The sequence below is a fragment of the Emydura macquarii genome, unplaced genomic scaffold (assembly GCF_026122565.2).
Source record: "Emydura macquarii macquarii isolate MOO-44397 ecotype Brisbane River unplaced genomic scaffold, CSIRO-AGI_Emac_v2 contig_629, whole genome shotgun sequence".
NCBI classification, from domain to species: Eukaryota; Metazoa; Chordata; order Testudines; family Chelidae; genus Emydura; species Emydura macquarii.
Window position 1 is genome coordinate 5,391,608 of NW_027130766.1, and position 21,371 is coordinate 5,412,978.

Sequence of the window (21,371 nt, forward strand, 5' to 3'; positions counted from 1 at the left end):
AAAACAGTTAGGCTGAGCGCAGCAATGCCTAAATATCTTTAAAACTCTGGCCTTAGTCATTGATGCCTTTGTAAATTGGGCTCTACATGACTTGCCTCAGGAGTCTGTTGCAGAGCCAGGAACGGAATCCAGGCCACCTGTCCAATGCTTTCACTGTAACTCCCACCCTCCCTATCTAAGATGTCCAGGTTGGACCCTTTCTTGCTTTGTTTTCTCAGGAGTACAACATGTATGGCTGGTGGGTCGGCGAACTGAACAGCGTGGTAGGAATTGTCCCAAAGGATTATCTCACCGCCGCCTACGAACTGGAGGAAAGATGATCCAACCGGTAAGAGACGCAGCCACTGCTTTGTGATTAACTCTTCACGCTTCTTCAGGGATTCCTCCCTCGCTGTCTTGGCAGGAGGGTCTCAAACATCTGTGCAGAGGCTGGCGCAGGGGCTGGGAGAGTCCCCAGGTATGTTTTTAGTCTCTTGTGCAGATCGACATGGAGAAACCTGGGAGGATTTTGTCTTTGGCTCCATCTTCTGGCCTTACCTTACACTGGAGCTAATGAGGCAGGGAAACCATGCTCCAGACTGAAAGATGGAGTGACGTGGAAGGGATTGGCTGATGATGTTTAAGGTGGTGAAGCAGGGCAGCTGGTTAGACCCCAGAATCAAGGATTCTACGTTCCACTCCCAGCTTTTCTGTGACCTTGGGCAGGTGTCTGAAGTGACTCCTGCTGTGACGTGAGTCAGGGGCTTTGCAATGGAAATCTCCCTGGCTTTTTTCAGGTGCTTTGAGATCTCTATATGAAGTGCAGAATAACGTTGTTACTTTGGGGTCTGATTGTCCCAGCAATCCAGAAGATTTTGTTCCCAGAAAACATTGTCCCTTCATGGCAATAACAGTACTGAGCAGAGCATTGTATCTAGAGCACTTTTCACGCAAAGATCTCAAAGCCCTGTAGAGAGCTGGGCTGCTTGACAGATTGGAGAAACTGAGGCACGGTGCTGGCAGATGCCCAGGGTCACGCGCCGAGTCAGTAGCAGAGCTAGGAATAGAACCCAGGAGTCCTGGCTCCCAATCACCCACGCTAACCACTGGCCCACCCCGCCACCTGCTACGGCAAATGGAGTCACCTCTTCTCTTTCCGGCAGCCTGGGACACCATGGCAGAAGCATGTTGTCCAGCCCCATGTTCTGGGGGATCCTCTGCAAAGAGGTCCCTCCCTTCCCTTGGTGCTGGGTTCGAAACACGGGCTCAGATTGCGGGAGCCCGAGGGCAGCCCCTTGGGGGCCCGAGCATACAACCTTGCTGCTCCCTTGCAAGCCAGTGAGGCGGCAGGGAAAGGGACTGTACCGTGAGTTGCTGTGCGTGCACCGAGCAGGTGTGCTTGTGTCCTGGTCACACTCTTGGATTCATCTTCCCCTCGCCAGTATTCACTTCTCTATCTCTTTCCTCCTAGACTCCCCGGTGCCTCCTTCCCTGCTCCCTGACTTTGCTGAGATACTGGACAACATTCCCCACCCTGGGGTCATCTCCCCTGCTGCCCCTCGGGCGCCTATGGAAATCTCCACCTCCACGTGAAGAGACTCACGTCCCAGCGCCCACGTCGCTGCTGATGTTTCACAGGGCGCCCCATTGGTCCCCAAGCCCATTACCTGAGAAAACGCCCCCCCCCCCTCCAAATTCTTTGTTAATGGCCTCATCCCCCCACTTGATTCTGAGCAACCCATGGCTTTGTATGGGGCTCTTACCGCTGACTGAACGCCTGAGCAATTGGCCAATGGAGGGGCTACTTTGCTATCTTCTGTGATGGGGGAAGACCCAAAATAAAGAGATTCTCTTTTCTTTCTGATAGTTTCTGGCAGCATCTCAGCTTCCCTGCAGGATCAGTCCCTGGCTCTGTTTGTAGCTGGACTCTGCAATCGGGGAGTAGAGGCAGGCGTGTGCCAGGACACACGACGCTGAGTCTGGCCTTCCCTCCCCGGCCCCGGTAGTCCCCAGTGCCATAAACCAATTCTGCCTCTGACCAGCCTCTTCTGATGGGAGGGTGCAGCCCATCGCTGCGGTGTACGGCTGGGAAGAGAGGCCCTCTGTGCTGCCCCTGTCTCTGTGAATCAGCAGAGAACTTCACCCTCCAGGACCATCCAGCCCAGAAGTCAAATGGGCTGGCACCTTTCCATCAGCGCGGGGCAGGGAGGAAAGAGAGAGGCTGTACCCCCCATGTGCCACTAGGTGGTGGTAGCTAACTGTTCACCGCAGCATCAAACCAAAGGGGAAAAAAGCCTGCAGCCTTCCTGAAATGTACTCCCACTTCATAGCACCTGGGCGGTGTGGAGAAGAGACCCAGAGTATGATGCTCCCAAGCCAGCTGCCCTTGCTGGCAGGACCAGCCCTTTAAGTGCAGTGTTGGCCCTGTTCCGCCCCAAACTGAAGTATGTGCTCAGCAGGTTTTAAGTGCCTTCCTGATTCAGAGGCTCAATTTCTGCAGGAAAGTCTCCAAGGCCCAGCTCCTCAAAGGGATTTGGGTGCCTAACGCCCATGAATTTCCATTGGAGTCGGGTGCCAAAACACCTCTGAGGATCGGGGACGAGCGTCTGTAGTAGAGACGGAGCCGCGCTGCAAATATGTGGTGGATTGCCAGTGCCCCGAAACGCTCAGGGAGGGAGGGCTGGATCGGAGGCGGTTGGTTCAAGATCGTCTCTAATTCCTTTGTTGCTTAAAGGCCTCTGGTTCCAGCCCTTGCTGCCGGCAGGTACGAGGCTGAGCCCGTTGCTTTCCCTGGCTGCGTGGAGTGAAGGATTTCCCCACTGCTGGAAGGGGCTGGGCCGTGAACCTGCCCATTGCCCGCCGGAGCCTCGTGGAACGTTGCTAGCCCATAGCAAAGCACCTGGAAGTTGGTGCGCTCAGAGCAGGGAAGAGCCCTGACAGCTCCAATTAGTTTTGCTGCTCCACCAGCCATCGTGCCAAGACAGCTCACCTGCCAGCAAGGCACGGTGGGGGGGAGTGGGAGGGGAAGCAGCCGCAGCTGGGCAGGAGGAAGGGACTCAGAGCTGTCAGATGTTCCCCTCCCTGCCTGACTGGGCTCCATATAGCCCATGGTGCAGATGGCAGCTTTTGCATGCTGCCAACCGTCCCTGCTGAAACGTGCAAGGCCAAACACCAGCCCCGTCCACAAGCTGGAGGAGTGACCTATGCCCGGCCTCCCTGCATCCATCTCAGGCCCTCCAAATCGGGCAGCCCGCCAGACCTCCCCTGGCGCCTGCCAGCCCTCAGCTCAGACGTGCTTGGGAGAGGGATGCGTTTGTGGCTAAAACTCAGGAGGCAGGGGCTGGAGAGCTGGGTCTGGAGCCACACCCTGGCTGTTGCTTGGGTCCTGTTGGACATAGCAACAGTGGGGACAAGTGACCGGGGGGGGGGGGGGGAGGACCGCAGTAGCTAGCAAGAGTCCAAAACCCAGCCAGCTTGAGAAGTGGGTCCAACCTCAGCAAGAGGCCGCTGGGGCTGAAACGCCGCGATCGAGTCAGCCTGAGCAGGTGGAAAGGCTGGCAGGGTGAGGCTCCGGGCAAGGCAAGGGCCCTGCTTTCGGTTCCTTGCTCCACCACCGATGCGCTGTGTCCTTGAGCAAGCTGTGTAAGCCGAGCTCAGAGGTACCAAGGCACCTATTGCCCATCGAAATCAATGGGAGTGAGAGCTGGGCCTTCGCCTTGATGTGCCTCTGTTTATAAGGGAAACGTTCCCACCGCACGCAGGGGCTATGAGGCTGCTGGGTTGGGGTGAGTTTTAGACTGTCCAGAAACATGCTGGGCAAAACCACCTTCCTCGCCATGGACTCACCTCTCCTGGGTAGTTTGTAACACGCTTTGGGCTCCTTAGCGGTGAGCGAAAGGCAAAGACCGACGCCTCAGGGGAGTTAACCTTCTCTCCACCCACAGGAAGGGCAGGCAGGTACACCGAGAGCACCCTGAGCCGTGCTTTAGCACCAGCCCGTTCCTAATCACCCGTGCTATCATCCCCAGGAGTCCTGGAAACTGTGCGGGGCCACAGTCACCTGTGGCTTGAGATCCTGGAGTGCAAGGCCCTGCCTCCGAGCCCGGTGCAGGGACAGATGGTAAGTGGCTCAATCTTCCCTACTCTAGAACCGCTGGGTGCACTTCAGTCTCCAGCAGTGGTTAAGGCAGCCCAGACGGGTTCCCAAAGGTATGCCATGGTAAGATCTTCAGGGCAGGGACTCTCTTTTTGTTCTGTATCTGTACAGCACCTAGCGCCAGGGAATCCTGGTCCATGCCTGGAGCTCTTAGACGCTACGGTAATGTAAATAATAATAATATGGGCCCTTACAGCAGCTGGGGTGTAGGCATGCCCCTGCCACACCCCCTGGGTCTGGTGAGATGGAGCAGCCCCCCAAGTGATTCAAGTGATTGTAAGGGTTGGAGTTACGGCTCCGGCTGATCTATCCCCATCCTATGATGTTTAGATTTTGCAGCAGTGGGTGCTGAACAGTAGGTGATCTCCCATCCTGTCCACACCACCAGCCCAGCTCAGCCCAGTTTTCTGCAGCCGTGTCACAGGGAGCAGGGTGGAGATGGGAAAGACCCATTAGTACAAGCACATTGCCAGTCACCCACTGGAGGGGCGGGGGGCGCAATGGAGGGTGAATCGGTCGCTGCCCCTGAATTCAGGGACCTGGGGTTTGTTGTATGTGCAGAGAGCCGCATTGCCCCAGGGCCCAGCCCCGCCTAGGCCAGATCCATGGGCAGCTTCCTTAGATCTTTTGGCAGCAGCCAAGGATGCCAGGGAGCTGGTTCCTGCCGGTCTAGGGAAAAAGGCACCTGGCCGGGTTATTACCAGGACTGGAGCTCGTCCCTCTGCTGGGACTGGATTGTAATTACAGTAATCTTCTAAGCGTGCTCTGCACAATGAGTGTTTAATCAGGGCCTGACTGCCTGCATCTCTCAGCCCTCATCACTCACTGGGAGGGCTCTTAAAGAGACAGGTCCCTCCTTCCCCCTTCAGCGGGTTGAACAGCTGTCCTGTAATTGGTGCACATATTTGAGCCTCCTGGCATGCAGGAGGGTGCAATGATTCTGCTGCCGTGCTGTCTTCTCTCCCCGCTGGCAGGTGTCCGCGTGATGCTCCTAGGGGGGCGATTGCAGCGCAGTAGGACGCTGGGGGCACTCAGGGGTGCAGGGAGTGGGGGAATCGGGCCTGCGTATGGTAGCCGGGGGGGCTGATGTTTGGTGTGATGGCTGGTTTCCTCTGAAAAAACACCCACCCAAGTCTCTGCTGCTGGGAGGCTGAGACGATGTCTGCATGAGTCTGCAGGCAGCCCAGAACAGTCACTCTAAAGAAGGTGCGCACATTCAGCTCAGTGGGGTGTTGACTCTGAAGCCTAATGACAACGACTTTACATTTTGTTAATGCTTTCACTGCTGATCAAAGCATACGCATGGGCAGGGCTTGGCTCGTGGGGTACACAGGTGTGACTCTCACGCCTGACCCCAGTAGGGTTATGTGAGAGGGCCCCTGCCCCATGCAGCACCAGCCACTGTACTGAAGGCCTGATCCTGCTCTCCCTATGGTTCCCCATGCTGCAGGATGGGCCCCTTTGGCCCTTCCTAGGGCCAACAAGGAGAGTACTGGCCAATTCCTGCTCCAACAGCACAGCCCTGCCTCTTGTGTGCTAGGAATCTCCGTTAGCAGTAAAGGGCCTATGGCATGCAGCAGGTCTGATTCCATCCAGGAGAGGGCAGCGGTGACACCTATGCTAGTCAGCTGGTGGCCGCCCCAGGACTAACTCCAGCCCTGCCCCAGGTAAAGGCTGCCTGGGCTCTGAGTGACACGGGAGCTTTCCCATGGCTGGAAAGCAGGAAGCCCCCTCTCCTCTTAGCTCACCCCCTCAGCAAGAGACCTTAGCTGTAGGCAAGGAAGACTTTTATCAGGGGTGCTCCAGGCGTCCAGTCCCTGGACACCCTGCTCCCTCCATTGCCAGCGTGGGGCGGGGCGGGACGGGACGGGAACTGCAGGGCCCAGCCGGCAAGCCCGTGCTCGGCGATAAATTCTATGGCTGGTTATTCCTCTGTACAGCAGGCGATTGGCTTTAAGGAGCAGCGGCTTCCCCGTTGGCAGGTGAAAGGCCAGCTCGAGAGGCGGCAGGCGGCTTAGCGCTGGGGCGGTAGCTGCTTCTAGCCTGTAATTCTGATCAGACAGGGCCGGGAGTGGGGGGGGGCTCCTCCCTCTCTCCATTGGAGCTGGATGGGTGGTACGTGGGCTACACTTTGTTTGCACAGACTTGAGAGACAGGCCTCCTGAGGAGCTGGAGAGGATGAGCTGTCTGAAGAGCCTGGCTTGCTTCCAGACAGAGCGGCTGGGTTTATGCCAAGTTTTGGGGAGGAGTAATCTAAAGAAGGCCTCAGCCACATGGCAAGAGAAAGGTTACCTTGAACTGCTCTGTGCGCCTGTCACAGACCTGCCCTCAGGATCCCAGCCCGCAGCCTGCTGGAAGGAAGCAGTTCTCTCCTAGCCCAGCACCTGCCTGCAGCCCCGTCTCAGCTGGCTGGTTCCACGTCAATCCACAGATGCCCCAGCGGCCCTTTGCTTAATGTGTCTGCGGTGGGCACGGGCCGGCCGTTTACCCACCCCAATTGCCACTCTGGCTTCCATGCTGCTGGCAGCAGCAGCAAAATTACTTTCCCTATTAAAGAGGCATGTTCTTGCCAAGAGAAACGCTGAATGGTGCAGAGGGCTGAGAGAGCTGGGGTCTCAGTAATCCTCCCCCAGAAGAGCTACTGCATAGGGGGGAAGGGCTTGTTCCCCATTTCCCACCCAGCTAACGCCATGACTTTCACCGGTGCTGAGCACCCAGCACTCCCCCTGCTCGGCGTGGAAGCAGTAGGTTCCCGGTGGCTCTGCTAACCAGCATTCAACAGCGATACAAGCCCTTCATCTGCCGCAAGGGAACACAACCTGCTCCACACCGTCATCAGACCGGCATCTCCCAGCCTCGCAGCATTGTAAGCAGCCGTCTCGAGCGGTACTAGAGCCCAGCTGCCTCTCTGGAAAGCATCTCATAGGTGTAATGGCTCTGCTTGACCCCACTGCTCCAGCAGCGTTCATGGCTGGGGAGCCCAAGTGCTGGCTTGCTAACCCAGAAACGCCACTCGGCCTGAATCATTTCTATTTTGGTCAAGCCCATCCAGCGTTAGGGGGATTTTGGTCCCACCCTCCTTGGGAAAAATGGGTAGATTTTGTGTCCGAGGGGAAACGTTTGCATGACTCTGGTGCAAGGCTGATCAGCACCTTTAGAAATAATTTTGCCTGCCCCGAAGATGCAGCCGGCTCAGGGGTAGAAGCTGTCTAAGCAGCAGCCCAGCATAACATGCCAGACAGCTTCCGAAGAAAACTTCCGCCCCTTCCCCACTGTCACTTTGTAAAGAGTTTCAGCCCGCTCCTAGCAGCATTTGTGCCAGAGATAGGTGTCAAAGCTTTGGCTGGAGCGAGTGCCTTCGTTGCACCCCCTATAGCACTGCCCCCATAAGGATTTTAGCTCAGTATGTTTGTCAAACACACCCAGCATGCTTGATAACCAAGGTCGCTGCAGAGAGGAGCGTGAGCTGCTGCCTCCAAGTCAGTGTTAAAGGGAAAACCCCAGGACAGGCTGCGCGCTGGCAGGAATCTCCTCAACCAGGGCAGCCCAGGCCAGCGCCAGCTGCATGCTGAGATTCTGAGAGCCTGGCTTCAGCACCAAAGGGTGCAGCGTGGAGCCGGAGCTCTGCTGCCCCAGAGAGGAGCAGGGACGGCCCCTGCCTGGCCGCTCTCAGTCTGGCGTTTCGGCTGCTTAGCCAACCCCACCAGCTCCGGGCTGGAAGTTTCTAGATCAGAGCTGCAGGCACAGCTGGCTTCACAGCTGCACCATTTGGAACTGTGCTCTCATGAATATTCACACGCCAGCCCCAACCAATCGGCAGAGCGGCTCCTATTAGCCAGCATCTGTCAGGTTTTCTAAATGAACTTCTTCTGACCCTTTAGATTTTCCTCTGTAGGTTTCAATTCCCCGCTCCCTGTCCCCACTAACATGCCCCTGTCAAGAAGGGGGAAGGAAAAACCTCACCCTACAGGCGGCTGGAGACAGCTCACCCCGCTCTCAGTCTGATGCCCAACTTCATTTGCACATCCAGGCCCAGCAACCACCTAAGCCCTTGCAGTCAGCGCCGGTGAGCGAGGTACAGCGTAATCCACCAAGCTGTTCGCAGCACAAGTCCTGCTGCTGGCCCTCGCCCACGCAGTGTGGAGTACTGGTGACAGGTGCTGGTTCTGGGAGCGTGGTCCATTGCCGACAGCGGGAGTAGTGGGGGGAAATGCCGTCTAGACTAGCTAAGCCTCACCTTCCCCCCAGCCCAGCCTGCATGGCCCAGCCCCAGCCTCGCTGTAGGCAAGCGCTGGGTGTTGTGTTATAGCACCACCTCCCTGCTGCTCTCTCTGGCCCCTGCAGCAGCAGAAGGGAGGAGGAGCACTACAAGAAGGGAGAAAGGACCTCACTGAGGGGACGGGCAGAGCGAAGGCTGATGTGCCGCTGCCCATGGAGAAGGGCTAGCAGCATCAGTGCCAGCCTCTGTCACCCCCTGCTTCCCTCCCATTCTGAAACCACATGCGCGCACACCCCAGAAACCAAGCCCCTTTTCCCCCCCGCTCCCTCTGCTTTTCTGATGGGTACTAGGCCCAAGGTCCTGCTCCCCCTGGTGCCACTCCACCACCTTTCAGCAGCACTAAAGCCAGCTGGCAGCTAGCAGTGGGTCCACTGCACCAGAGGGGAGTCAGATTGTCTCCGGCAGGGCCGCGGCCATGCCCTGCCACAATGGGAGGATGAGAGAGGCCCCTGGGTCAGTCGCCGTAGGACCCTTGAGGGAAAGATGCCATTGAGGCAAAGTATCCTTTGGGGAGCCCAGGCTGGAGGAAAAGCGTTTTCTCCCCTCCACCCCACACAGGTGCAGCTGTCAAGATCCAGTGTGTCAGTTGCACGTAGCAGGGATTCTCTCTGGTGGCCTCAGCCCCAGCCTCAAACCCATTGCTTAAAAAAAGATGCATCAGCCCCATTATTTCTTTCAGCATAAGCCACTTGTGATTAATCTTCCCTGCTCAGCCTAGGTCCCTCCCAGTCCCTTATGCTGTCCTCCCACCCTACAAAACACCTACACCAACAGTCTCATATATTACACTTTTATTTCAGGCCAGAGCCTCTGAGCTCTGCCTTCCGAGCCATGACCGTGCCAGCGGGTGGACTGGTGGTAAGACACGAGGGGTGCAGGGAGCAGTCCCAGAGAACATGGGATTGAACAAATGGAGCCCACGGGCTGAAAGCAGAGATGCCCTGATGGTAGCCGTGGCTGAAAATCATCCATTCTCTAGTAGGGGACTCTCCTCTGTTCTCCTCCCCCACGGCTGGCGATGAGCATCATTCTTCTCCCTTCCCCTTTGCCATCTGCATCTCCAGTTGGCCGTCCGGCTCAGGCAGGTCTGTGCTAGCAAAAATGTTTGCTCTCCTGCTGGGAGGTACAGCTGGAGAGGGATCCCACACAAGAGGGGAGCACGAAGGACCGTCCAGCCTCATCATCCCACCACACCACATCCCCCTACCCCACCTGCAATGGAGGAATCAATCCTGCTCTCTAGAGCCCCCGCGGGAAGCTCGTTTGCTCATTCCAGCTGCACCAAGCCTGCATGCTGAGCCCTGCCAGGAGGACTCAGGTGTGGAGGTGGTATCCATACCCAGCATGCGGGCTTCCGGCTCAGCACAGCTGAGGCAAGGCCGCCCCACAGCAGCTGTTGCAAGGTGGCCGTCGTACGTGCAAAGCAGCGCTCCTGGCGCCCACGCAGCCGTCGGTTTTTCAGAGAGGAATGCTACGAAGTCTGAATTCTGGGTCTAGGAACGAGAATCCACGGGGCACGGCTAGGACAGCCGGCTGGTCTGCTGCTGGGCAAGGCGTGAGAGCAGCTCTGCCCAGGGAGCCAGAAAACATCTATCCCGCAGGATCTCTGCGCTGATGAGCGTTCGGCCCCGAGACAGCTCCAAGGAGATGGAGGATCAAGCCAAGATCAAGGGAGCGGGCTCTTGTTTTCTAACAGCCCCTATCCCTAATACACACAACCCCCCACCTCCCACATAAGAGCAAAGCCCTTGGGAGTAATAAACTCAAGTTCTACTAAGTACAGGTTCCCTTTTCATATGGCTCAGTTGCATGTTCACACAGCACCTGCTAACAAGAGGACAGTCCAGAGACAGTGGGAAGTGTTCACTAGCTGCTGGAAGTAGAGGGGGCTGAGGACCACATACCGCATACGGCCCTGATCCCGCACCAGTGGGAGCCACTCGGCTGCCGTCCTCATCTCTCTGCAGAGTAAGCGCCACCGCTCCCAGACAGGGTGCGCACAAGGTTGTCCATGCTGCTTATTCCGTCTCCGGTTGCTTCATAGGAGAATCCAGACTATCCGAGTGGTTGTCTTCCATGCCGAAGTCGCTCCAGCGCGAAGGGGATTTCGGGCAGCTCCGAACAGGGGGGCTTCCGAGACCAGAGCAGCTACGGAGAGAAGGCACAAGAGAGTCAGGAAAGGAGCAGGGTTCAGGGCAAGATGCGCAGCCCCAGCTTTCCAGGGCCGGCCTCGATGCTACACACGCATCCTGCCCTGGAGCAGTGAGGCATCGAGGGAGGAGTTGCGACAGCACCTTGCTCGTTCCACTCCTATCCCCCAGTTCCGGTGATTGTCGGTGCCAAGCAGCCAGCAGCACTAGGAGCTAAATGTGCCAAAGGCTGCTTCCCTCCAGCTGGCCCCCAGCCCAAGCGATCCTGGGAGGAGCAGTGGGACGCTGGGAAAATTGCCATACCCCAGGCCCACCTCCGCCACCTCCACACAAGTGTTCCCATGGAGGGGAGAGAGCAGCAGGCAGCTTCTTTTCAACCACCTGCCTCCCACCAGCAGCCTCTGCTCCATGCACCCACGGGGGGGGGGCCCTCTTCCGCAGCTGGCCCTAGAAGCAGGACGGGGATCCTGCTCAACGAGCCACCTGCTCCCTTCCTCCAGCTCTGCATGCCCCTGCACCACTCCCCCGCTTCCAGCCACCCCGGCCACCAAAAGCAGCAGCAAAGAGGGGGAGGAAGAGATGGGAGAATCAGTCGGTGGGGCCAGGAGAGGAGTCACCGGGGAGGCACTTACGGCATTGGCAGCTGAGCTGGCGATGCAGCTAGCCTGAGGAGCTGGATGGATACCTTCCCGTTAGCCTGGCTCACTGTATTCATTCCAAACCCCTCCTTAAACCAGAAGGGCTCTTAAAAACGGGCCTCTGGCTGGAACCCACCCATGACTCTGCTCCTGCTATTTAAAACCAAGAGTGAGACGCGGTGGGAGTGCAGGATATTCAGAGCCAGAAAGGGGGACAGGTTAAAGCATCTGACCCAAGGAGCACGGGGCACCTGGAACCTTTGCTAGGCCTGGGCTGAGCCTGCACCAAGGTCTCCCTAACTGGGGGGAAAGGGGGCAGCACCAGTTAAAGAATTTGGTTAGTTAGTTAGCAAGAGAACATACAAGCAATACAGCGGGGGTTCATTTACCTCCACAATGGCTTATTGCAGCTGGTCTAGCAGCCGAGGCACAATGCTTTCAAGGCTGCATTCATCTCTCCCACCATTTGCCGGGGTGAGAGACACATTTCCACTCCTCAAGCAACTAGGATTTTGCATGGCTGCCTCTGTGCACCAGCCAGTATCCTCGGGTGGCGCTGGAATACAAAGTATTCTCAACACCGACAAACCCTGGGGACAGGGGCGTGAAGTTCTTGCAAGAGGCTTCACTACAGCACTTCTCTATGAAATCGCTGCTCAGAGCAGAGGGAACTCCCCCCACATCACACAGGAGGTTTAGTGAGATTCTACTCTAGGCGCCTGAGGTCTAGCTCCCTGACTCGACTACGCCCCCCTGAGGAGAGGGGCAGCTGACAGCCTGGGGACACTGACTCAGGGAGTGATGGAAATCAGTACAAATCCTAGGCACAAGAAGGTGCTCATGTTGTAAGATCTATGGCCTGTGTGAATTAGAGACCCATCCACATTGGGGTTTGATGTGTTCTGTGGGAGCATCGCAGCAAAGCACATTACAACCCATGCAGTGGCTAAGCTGTTGTAAGGCCCATAGCCATGTTACAGGTTAGCAGGGTCCCTGCTTTGTCTGGGCAGGGCACAGACAGGTTCCAGCCATTTGCAGACTCTGGTCTAGCTAGCACAGGTCAGCTCCAAATGTATCCTGATTGGTTCTTATCCTGGTGCCAGCTGTTGGTCTCACTGCAACACAATCCTCAAGTGTCAAGTCCCTCAGATTGCTCCCAGTACCTGCTGCAGAGCCCTGCCCCGGCCACCAGAGCAGAGCCGGTGTCTTCTTCCTGCACCCAGCCGCAGTTAGACATGGCGTAGCGGAGGATGGCGTCCGTGACAGTCAGGGGGCTCTGGCCCTTCACGCACGCCTCGATCTCAGGCACCGGCAGCTGGCTCTGCAGGAAGAGATGCAACTGGCTGTCCGACAGGAGGACCACGTTCTGCACGACTCTGGAGAGAGACAGGAAGCGAGGGGACAATGCAGAACGTGGTACAGTCCCTGGGGCTGCGTACCAGCCACAGGAGTTGGTAGGCAGCAAGGTCAGCGGAGGGTCCTGCTGAAGATGATCCTGATCGTTTCCATGCCCCCTCCCCCTGCTGCTCGTCCAGCATTACTCCCTCCCAGCCCAGGCTCCTTAGCCGTAACACTCTTCCCTGACCCCAGACAGGCACCACCCTTCCAGCCGAGTCCGAGGGTCCCATCCCCTCTGCTCACTTCTCCAGGAACTGCTGGAGCCCCTGTCTCCGCTTCTCAACGAACTCATCGGTGCTGCCCGCAAAGAAGGTGGATTTCCCTGGCAGCTCTGGGACAGGCCTGAGGAAACAGAGCAGAGGAAGGAAATGGCTCAGTATCCGCAGACTTGAAGGAGCGGAACGAGGGGACGGGCGATGGACGGACGTGGTGGGGGAAGCAGCTTGGAGCCTGCCTCGTGCAAACAGTATCACCAACTTTCAGAGAGCGTTACAGCCAGCGTTTGAGCAGCTAGGGCTTCAGACACCCTCTCTCCCCACGGCCATAAGCAGCAAGAGAATGCCCAGGGAGAGGGGCCCGATTTTCACGGAGGCGAGTCCTTTGGGTCCTGAGCTGAAGGATGTCTGGCCTTTGTTTGGGTATCTGTGCTGGTGCTGGGCACTCACTCACTCGCTCCAGCCCCATGTGACTGGCCCCTGGTCACAGTCTGTTACTAGACCCCAGCTTCCCTGACTTCCTGACATGGAGGAGTCTCAGACTTGGAATCTCTCTCCGCTCTCCTCTGCCTACAATGCCTTGTTCTGCGGAAGCTCCAGGATACTCAACACCTCTATGCTAAGGGGACGCTGGGGTCTGGCTTTAGGAAGGTGAAGGAGGAAGTTCGCACACTTACACTAAGCCTGCGTTTTTCTGGAGCTGCTTCCTCAGCCACACGAACTCGCGGTACCGTCTGCGCACGCACGACGTCTTGGCAGTAAAGGCCTTGCTGTTGGTCTGTGAAATGAGACAAGGGGAGGGAGGGAGGGAAAGGTCAGAGGTGGCTCATTCTATGATGCCGGGGGGGGGCACAGATTTCCCCTCCATGCCAGCTCATTCTTCCCATAAGGTCCTGCTGTCCCGTGCGACTATATGGGAGTTTTCTGATCGGAACTAGACTGTGACAGGAAGTTGCAAGCAGAGGTTCCAAGCCGATCTTTTGACATCAGGGAGCAGCTGGCCTTTAAGTGCAAGCTAGTGGGGGCGTGGCATAGTTTAATGGCCCGGACAAGGAGCTGAGAACCTGGAACTATGCTCTAATCATGGCTCCAGCTTGCTGTGGGTACTTGGACAAGTCATTTAACGTCCCTCCCAGGTGCTCTGACACCCCGGTGCAAGGGATCATTGAATTACCTAGACAGGTGCCTGCAGAAAAGGCTTCCCTCATAGGTGGGGGTGAAACATGATTGAAAGACCAGCTGGTTAAAGCGTTGCTAACCGCACAGCGCTAAGCCAGCTCTACACAGCAGGATCCCGCAGACACCTCTGCAACGGGAAGGGATTAAACTGCATAACTACAAAGGGGAATTTCGGCCAAGGAGCCTGACACAAACCCCCGTTTCATGGCATCTTTAACATCAGAGCAGACAGGGCACCCACACACAGCACCTGATTTATCCAGCGAGGAGCGGCTTAGTTGACCGTGCTGGGATTTGAATTGATTGGAGGGCAGCAGCCCCGGGGCTCCTATTCTCCTGCATCCTGTGGAGTCTCATACACCAGCACAAAGTGGTGCCGGGTCGGGACGTAGAGTTTTACACCCGCTTTACACTGGGATAGGTGACAACGCAGTGCAGCATTCGAATCAGGGCCGGGATGCTTCCGCGCTGCTGCCTAGCTCCATTCCCACAGTCCCAAGTGCCACTCTGCACTTACATGGAGGAAGATTTTATAATCCACATAGGAATTCCAGGAGCCTTCGTTCTGGATCCGAGGGTCCTGAACACGCACAGTGGTCAGCTCCTGAGGGCAGAGAAACGTTTCCTTACCCCATCCCGACAGCCTCTCCTTGACGTCCCATCACCCAGCTGTAACCCACGGCAGAGAGCAGCAAGAACAGGCAAGTGGTGCTGCCTTCAAGAAGTTGGGCACAGATCTTGGACACAACCAGACCTTGAAGGGTAAGTGTCCCAGCCATGCCCTGAGGTTTGTTCTACCTGGTGAGTCCCCAAACTATAACCCTCCCAGCCCGTCCTACCCTTAAAGCCCCATGCTGCAGCAGTCACGCGATGCACACAGCTCCTGCCCTGACCATCCAGACCAGAACCCCCACCTGGCCCTTTGCGTTATCCACTCAAATGCCAGCTAAGGACTCCCTCCCCATCTGTGTAGCTCCCGCTTTGCCAGTGCTAACTCTCTCACCACTAGGGTTAGATCTTGGACTGAATTCCAAGGCTCCATGCATCCCCCAACCTGCCATCCCCCCCCCAAACACGGCACAGGAAGGGGCAGAAAGGGAGAGCCTTACTTCTTGCTCTTGATTGTCCAACATCCTACAGCCCGAGCCCAGAGGGAAGCATCTGTCCAGATGAAAACAAACAGACCCTCAGTTAGATGAGGCCGATCTGACTCTAGGCTACAGGTGCCTGGACTCATTACAAGCTCACATGCGCAGTGGGAGGTGATGCACCCTCCCCCCATTCCTTCCTGCCCTCCACACCATGTCCCCCAATCTCCCCACTGCAAGAGATTCTGGACCCTTTCCCCCTATGCCAGGGTTCCCCATTTTCCCCTACTCCCATTCCCACATTCGCCTTTTAAGCTTTCCCGTCAGCGTACGAGCGTCATCACTAAAACGCTAGAGCGGTGCAGCTCTGCCATCCTAGCAGCAATACTCAGCCCTGTTCCTCCAGGAGAGCCAGGCTCCGATCTGAGCGTCTCAGCCCAGCAGGGATACAGAGGCAGCACTCCCAGAGCGTGTAAGGAAGCTTGTGTCTTGATGAGCAAGAGCACCGACTCTGGCTGAGGAGAGCTACCGTTAGCAGTAGAGACTATTGGAAAACACTTGTTACGCTAGAATATTTGACCTTTCTATAGCACCTCTCATCCCAGAGCGCTTTCCACTTCTGTGTACGTAGCACTACAGAAATTCAGTCAGCTCTGGGGGTGGGGGTGGGGGAAGGGGAAGGGAGCTGTAGGTAGCTGCTGCACAGCAAAACAGTGACAGAGGTAGTTTTACGCAAACCCCCTTTCATAGAAAGGACAAGCCAGAATCTTGGTCTACGCAGGGCAGAGACGACCCCTGCTTTTAAGGTCTAATTCAAATGGCTTGCACACAGAGTGCATGGACTCTATTATTTTACCTTGGAAAGGTGAAGGGTGGAGTCAGCATCACCAGATTTTCCATCTGTGCCTGGGTGTCTGTAGGATATTTCCCTCCCCACCCGCCTCCAAGATAACTGTACTTTTGCCACCACATCTCGCCTTACGGCTAAGTTACATTTCTAGCCAAAACCAGTCTTTTTTTGCCCTGTGTTGATGCCTAGCACAATGCAGTCCCAGGTATTACAGTAATACACATAATAAGTAATAACTGGTGATCAGACAGGACATTAGTTCAGTTCTTCCAAAACTAAGAGAGATCAGTTGAAAGGATAGTTCCGTTCCACCCAGTTCTCATATGTTTGTGGTTGTTTTAATACCAGCCACGTAGGCTGAGACATCTGAGTCCACCATGTGGATTCATTAAGTCCTGAATGCGTGCATGCATGGGTCAGGAGGATGGCTGAAGATGGCCTCAGCTTTTGTTAGACCACGGAGGACGTTATCCTCTTAAAACAGCTGTGACTTGATTCATGCCCCGTGTTGGGAACTTGACTGATTTTTGCAGTTCACCGTAATAAAAGTTCAGCTCACCCTAGCAAACACTGATGAGGTTGTGGTGCCAAAAAAAAAAAAAAAAAGGGAGGGGGCGGGGAGGAAGTGGAGATCCCATCTTGTGATGCTTTACAGCCCCTGCTCCCACCCCTTCAGACTTATCACAATGTATAATGCATCTGCTTCAATTTCACGTTCTGCCAATACCCAACGTAACCTTGGAGGAAGGATTACACTTTAACTTCTGCTATGGAATCCAAAAAGCAGACAGCCTCCCCAGCTGTCCCGGTAAGCTATACAACGGGGCCAGGGTCATCTAGTAGTTAGAGACTGCGAGTCTATTTTCAATTCTTCCAACACGCCTTGGGCAAGCAGCACAACCATTGTGCCTCAGCTTCCACATCTGTAATTATACTGATTATTTGTTGGGGTAGCATATGCATGCCCTAGTCACAAACCAAGCCCCACGGTGCTGTATAAACAGATAAGCAACACCCATCTTCTTCCCAACACAGACAGAGGGTTAATTACCTTCGTAAAAGTACTTGGAAAGCCCTGAATAAGAGGGGCCAAAAGAGGTCCATGTATTATTAGCCATCAAACTTTAAAAATTAAGTTACATGATGGTGGTATTAGCATAGTACCATCATGCAAACCACTTCCTTTGCTCCACCCCTTTGGCAATTCCAAGTTGTACTGGATGGCATCAGTTGATTTGATGCACCATTAAATGCTTCTGACTTAAGCCGTTTGCAATATCTGTTCTGCAACATAATTGACTTGGTCTCAATAGTTTGAAGAGAAACAGATAAAACCAATTGTGGCAACAGTTCAGCCAGTGGGACCCTGCAGATTTCAGAGATAAAGCTCTTAAACCAGTACAACTTGCTTTCTATGTAGCAGACACATCTGGGCCACTCACTTATCAGGAGTGTTGAGGCCAACCAGGGTTGAGGCCAACCAGGGTGTCCTGGCTTCACTTCTTCCAGCTGGATTGTTTGCAATCTGTTTGAGGATTTGGGATGGATTTATGGCTTTACATGCAGTGTTGGTGCAGCCGTGTTGGTCCCAGGATATTAGAGAGACAGGGTTGGAGGGGAGGGGAGGGGGGGGGGTAATAGCTTCTTTTGGACCAATTTCTGTTGGAGAGAGGCAAACCTTCGAGCTTACACAGAGCTCTTCTTCAGGCCCAACAAGTGTACTCAGTGTCCCGGCTAAATATAAGGTGTAGCTATGTAGATGGGATCTGAACCCTAGTCTTCATTGACTATGGATGGAACAGCATTTTTAATAGCCAGAAAAAGTGATTTTAAGCATGGATTTATCAAAGTTTGGCCCTTCTACACAGGTTGCTTAAATGGTGTAGAAACCAGTTTTTTGCTGCAACTGTTTCTAAAAATTCTTAAAAACAAATGCTCTTTTTTTAAAATCTAGCACCTCTTAAAATTAGAAATGAATTTTTAATACCCAATTTGTCACTCTGCTCTTTATTGATTGGTGGATTTTGAGGGGGGAGAGGGAGAGAGACAGAGGAGCACATTTATCATTTATTTTCCTGGTCCAAAGTGAAAGAGATTTCACTTTTATTTGTGGTCAGTTTCACTTCAAAGGTTGCTAGTACTGCAAAGTTGGAGTCTCAGACACTGCCAGCACCTTTATTTGTTTAAAGACAACCTGCAAAAAAAAGTTTGATTGCATTTTTGAATCATGTCTCTATTTAAAGTTGCACCAGGACACACTTAATCCAATTTGAACTTTGTTTATACAGATTTATTTTAAATTGGCAAGGAATCAAATTAAGCTAAATCTACATAAACCATCTTCAAACCGGATTAAACAGAGGTATCAAATCTTATGATACCTGGGATTTTTCTTAAAGCCCCAGCTCTTGGAGTCACATGATAAATGAGAGTTTCAGCTTTAATTTTTTTTAAAAGTTGCTAGCCCTCATAACCATGGAAAAAATGTGACCCTTACAGACTCAAAAAACAGAAGCCAAATAAAAGAAGTTAACATTATTCTCTTTACATCTCATGATTTTTAACCTGATCTCATGACGGACTCATGACCTCTTGGTTGGCAATGCCAATTAAGGGTGTCTTCACTAGGTGTAGCTAAATCAGCATTTAAACGGATTTAAAATTCAACTAGTGCAGCCTTGAATATAGGCAAGGCTTTAGTTTTGTTGTGAAGTATAAAAGGAGTCTGGCTCCACCCCTCCGAAAAATCTAAAAATGGCTGACTTTTGCCTTAAAAATGAGGAATACCAGTTTGTCTCTTTTGCTGGAGAACTTCCTTGATGACTCAAGTGTCTCCTTGGGGGCTCTCACATTTGCTCCTTCCTCTTTAATTGACAGGGTGTGCTTTCTTCCCAAGTGTTTGTTGAGTAAATGTTTCAAAAGCCTTTGGGGTTTTTTTTTTTTTTTAAACGGTATAAATAATTTTGACCACAACCACCAGCATCCTCTCTTTCCCCCACACCACATACAAGCCTGGGTTACCTGGGGCACTTCTGTCTAGAAATCCCCACCAGGTCAATTATCTGCACAGATAACCTGGTGCTCACCCAGCCTCATTTAGTCAGGTCTCAATCCTCTCTCAGATACCAGGACTCCCATCACCACAGACGTGTCCCAGGTTAAGAGTTAGACAAAACCTAGATTTCTAAGGGGAATCTTTGGGATTGCAGGAAAAGGAAACAAGTCCAGTTTCATTCCTCCTTTTGCAGCTCACCTTTAGATGAAGCTATTCTACGCAGGATTCTCTTTTAAAATTTTGTAGGTTTCAGGGACAGACTCTTCTTTGACTTCTCCTTCTAGTGAGAATACCCCAAACTGCTACCCCCACCGCCCACATCCCTCTAGACATCTGGAGCCAGATCTTACAGGGTTCAACACCTACAATGGGGACTAGGTTTTCAGAAGAGCTCAGCTCTCGTTTAAGCACCTAAAATAAAGATTCAGGATGTCAGAAGTGCTAGTTGTAACACTTTCTCTCCCACTTCCCTCTCTCCCTCAACCTAGCTGCATTGAAATCGATGGGAGGTTTGGATTTCACCCACATTTCCAAGAGGTGTCAGCAACCCAAAATACTGAGTTCTTCTGGAATCTGTCCTCAGGTTTGCACCATGCAATAAGCTAGACTTTTAAAAAACAACCCAAAAGTTACTATGACACTGGCCTTCTCTACATATATTTGAATTGAGGTGGGGAAGAACGGGGGAGGCGGTTTCTATCCAAATGCATGATATAATCCTATTATTTCAAATGCAATACCCCACTAAACCTGGGTATCCTGCTTAGCCGGCTGAAATTTTAGCAACCAAAGGTAACCTGCCACCCGTGGTGGTCTTATCTCCTGGCAGTGCCATTGGCAGGGAAGTAGCACAGGCCGTGGAGCCTGACTCATGAGACAAGCAGTTATTCCCCTACGAGTCACAACAGGAGCGCTGACAATAAGTTGCATTGCTACAGTAACACAGCATCTCTAACCCGCCTTGTTTCTATTTGCCTGGCTGGGGTTCTAGTTGTACAAGAGGCCCACCCTGTGCCCAGGGTCCAGCAGGCAGCTGCAGCCCCCGACTGGCCAGCTGTGGGGTGGTGTGGGGGGCTACCTTCCAAACAGGCTGCAGAATTTGAGAGATGGGCCCAGCCCCCCCCTTTAGAAGAGAGACCAATCCTCCCCCACCACACGCACCAGCACCCCCCCCTTTGGACATGGTACCCTCCCCTTCCCAGTCCCCCTATCTCCCCCCCACCTTGGACATGGCTGTCCCCCTCCCACTTTGGACATGGTACCCTCCCCTCTCTTCTCTTCCCCCCTTTGGACATGGTACCCTCCCCAGGGTCCCCTCTGACCCCCTCCCACTTTGGACATGGTACCCTCCCCTCTCTTCTCTCCCCCCCCCCTTGGCCATAGTCCCCTCCCCCAAAACCAGCGCCCCCCGCCGGCTCCTGATACCGCCCCTACCCTGACTCCTCACCGCCTCCCGCAAGACAGGCGCGTCCAGCCGGCCCCGGCCCCGGCCCCGGCCCCGGCCCCTTTAAGAGGGGAAGGTGCGGGCTCCCGTTCCCTTATAGCCGAGCTCACGTGCTCCTTCCGGTGGAAGCCAGGAGCAGGCTGGGAGATGTAGTTCCCGTCCTGGGCAGGCGGGCACGCCCCCTCCCCTGCCCTGCAGGAGGTGGGCCAGCGGGAAGACAGACCAGGCAGTGACAAAGGAGAAGAAGGAAGAGGCTGGTGCAGCCAAGGAAAGGCTCAGAGGAGGAGGAAGTGAAGGAGGGCGGGACAGGCTGGAAGAGGAGGAGGGAGAGAGATGGAAAAGGAGCGCATGGGAGGTGGGATTGTGGGTGTGTTGGGAGGAAGAGGCCTTATCTGACCTGTGCACTTGTTTGGTGCCCTGTGTGTAAACAGCCTCACAGGAGCACGGGTTGGGTGAGGTGAGAGCTCTCGTTGGCCCAGCCTGCGCTGGTGAGAGAGACCAGCTTTCCAGCCTACACCGAGCTGTTCTGGAAGTCTGGGAGACGCACGTCGGCACTTAAAACTCTGCATCGACCCAGCTGCACCTCCCGCGCCGAAGAGGTCGTCTGCGCTTAAACCTCACAGCGGCACGGCCCTGTCGGTCCAGCTGTGCCGCTGTAAGAGCGCTTGTGTAGCCGCGTTATGTGGGCGGGCGAGAACTCTCCCACCGACGTAATAAAGCCACCTAAACCAGCGGCAGTTGCTATGTCAACGGGAGACGCTCTCCTGCCGACATAGCACTGTCCACACAAGTGCTTATGCCGCTCATGGGGGTGTTTTTTCCATACCCATGAGCAACAAAAGTTTTGCCAGCATAAGCGCTTGTATGGACACGGTCTTAGTGAAGATGTCCTAAGCTGACGGGAGAGCTTCTACCGTTACCGTAGTTAACCCACCTCACC

At 54.5% G+C, this 21,371-nt stretch overlaps 2 protein-coding genes across 3 annotated transcripts in view; one reads left to right on the forward strand and one right to left on the reverse strand.

The window, feature by feature from the left end:
• Window positions 1-1,838, forward strand: part of SKAP1 (src kinase associated phosphoprotein 1) — a 215,955-nt gene extending 214,117 nt beyond the window's left edge. The window contains exons 12-13 of the mRNA XM_067541119.1: window positions 219-328; window positions 1,451-1,838. Coding sequence (XP_067397220.1) covers window positions 219-320 — 102 coding nt within the window. The 3' untranslated portion in view covers window positions 321-328; window positions 1,451-1,838. The remainder of the gene's footprint in view (window positions 1-218; window positions 329-1,450) is intronic.
• Window positions 1,839-9,190: 7,352 nt separating this feature from the next.
• Window positions 9,191-20,475, reverse strand: SNX11 (sorting nexin 11). Of its 2 annotated transcripts, none has more exons than XM_067541121.1 (7): window positions 20,435-20,475; window positions 15,104-15,155; window positions 14,512-14,598; window positions 13,493-13,593; window positions 12,844-12,942; window positions 12,366-12,578; window positions 9,191-10,562 (listed from the first exon to the last, which is right to left on the reverse strand). In XM_067541121.1, exons 2-7 carry the CDS (start codon window positions 15,125-15,127, stop codon window positions 10,433-10,435), a joined length of 654 nt encoding a protein of 217 aa, XP_067397222.1. In that variant the 5' UTR covers window positions 15,128-15,155; window positions 20,435-20,475; the 3' UTR covers window positions 9,191-10,432. The 2 variants fall into 2 exon arrangements, with proteins under 2 accessions (XP_067397222.1, XP_067397223.1); XM_067541122.1 differs by having other exon boundaries at window positions 20,422-20,475.
• Between the last annotated feature and the right edge of the window lie 896 nt (window positions 20,476-21,371).

Coding starts and splice junctions, on each gene's coding strand:
- SNX11 (XM_067541121.1), bottom strand. CDS start 15,127: ATGTTGGACAATCAAGAGCAAGAA. Junction 13,594..14,511: donor ATTATAAAATCTTCCTCCAT/GTAAGTGCAGAG, acceptor CTCATTTCACAG/ACCAACAGCAAGGCCTTTAC. Junction 12,943..13,492: donor CAGAAAAACGCAGGCTTAGT/GTAAGTGTGCGA, acceptor CTGTTTCCTCAG/GCCTGTCCCAGAGCTGCCAG.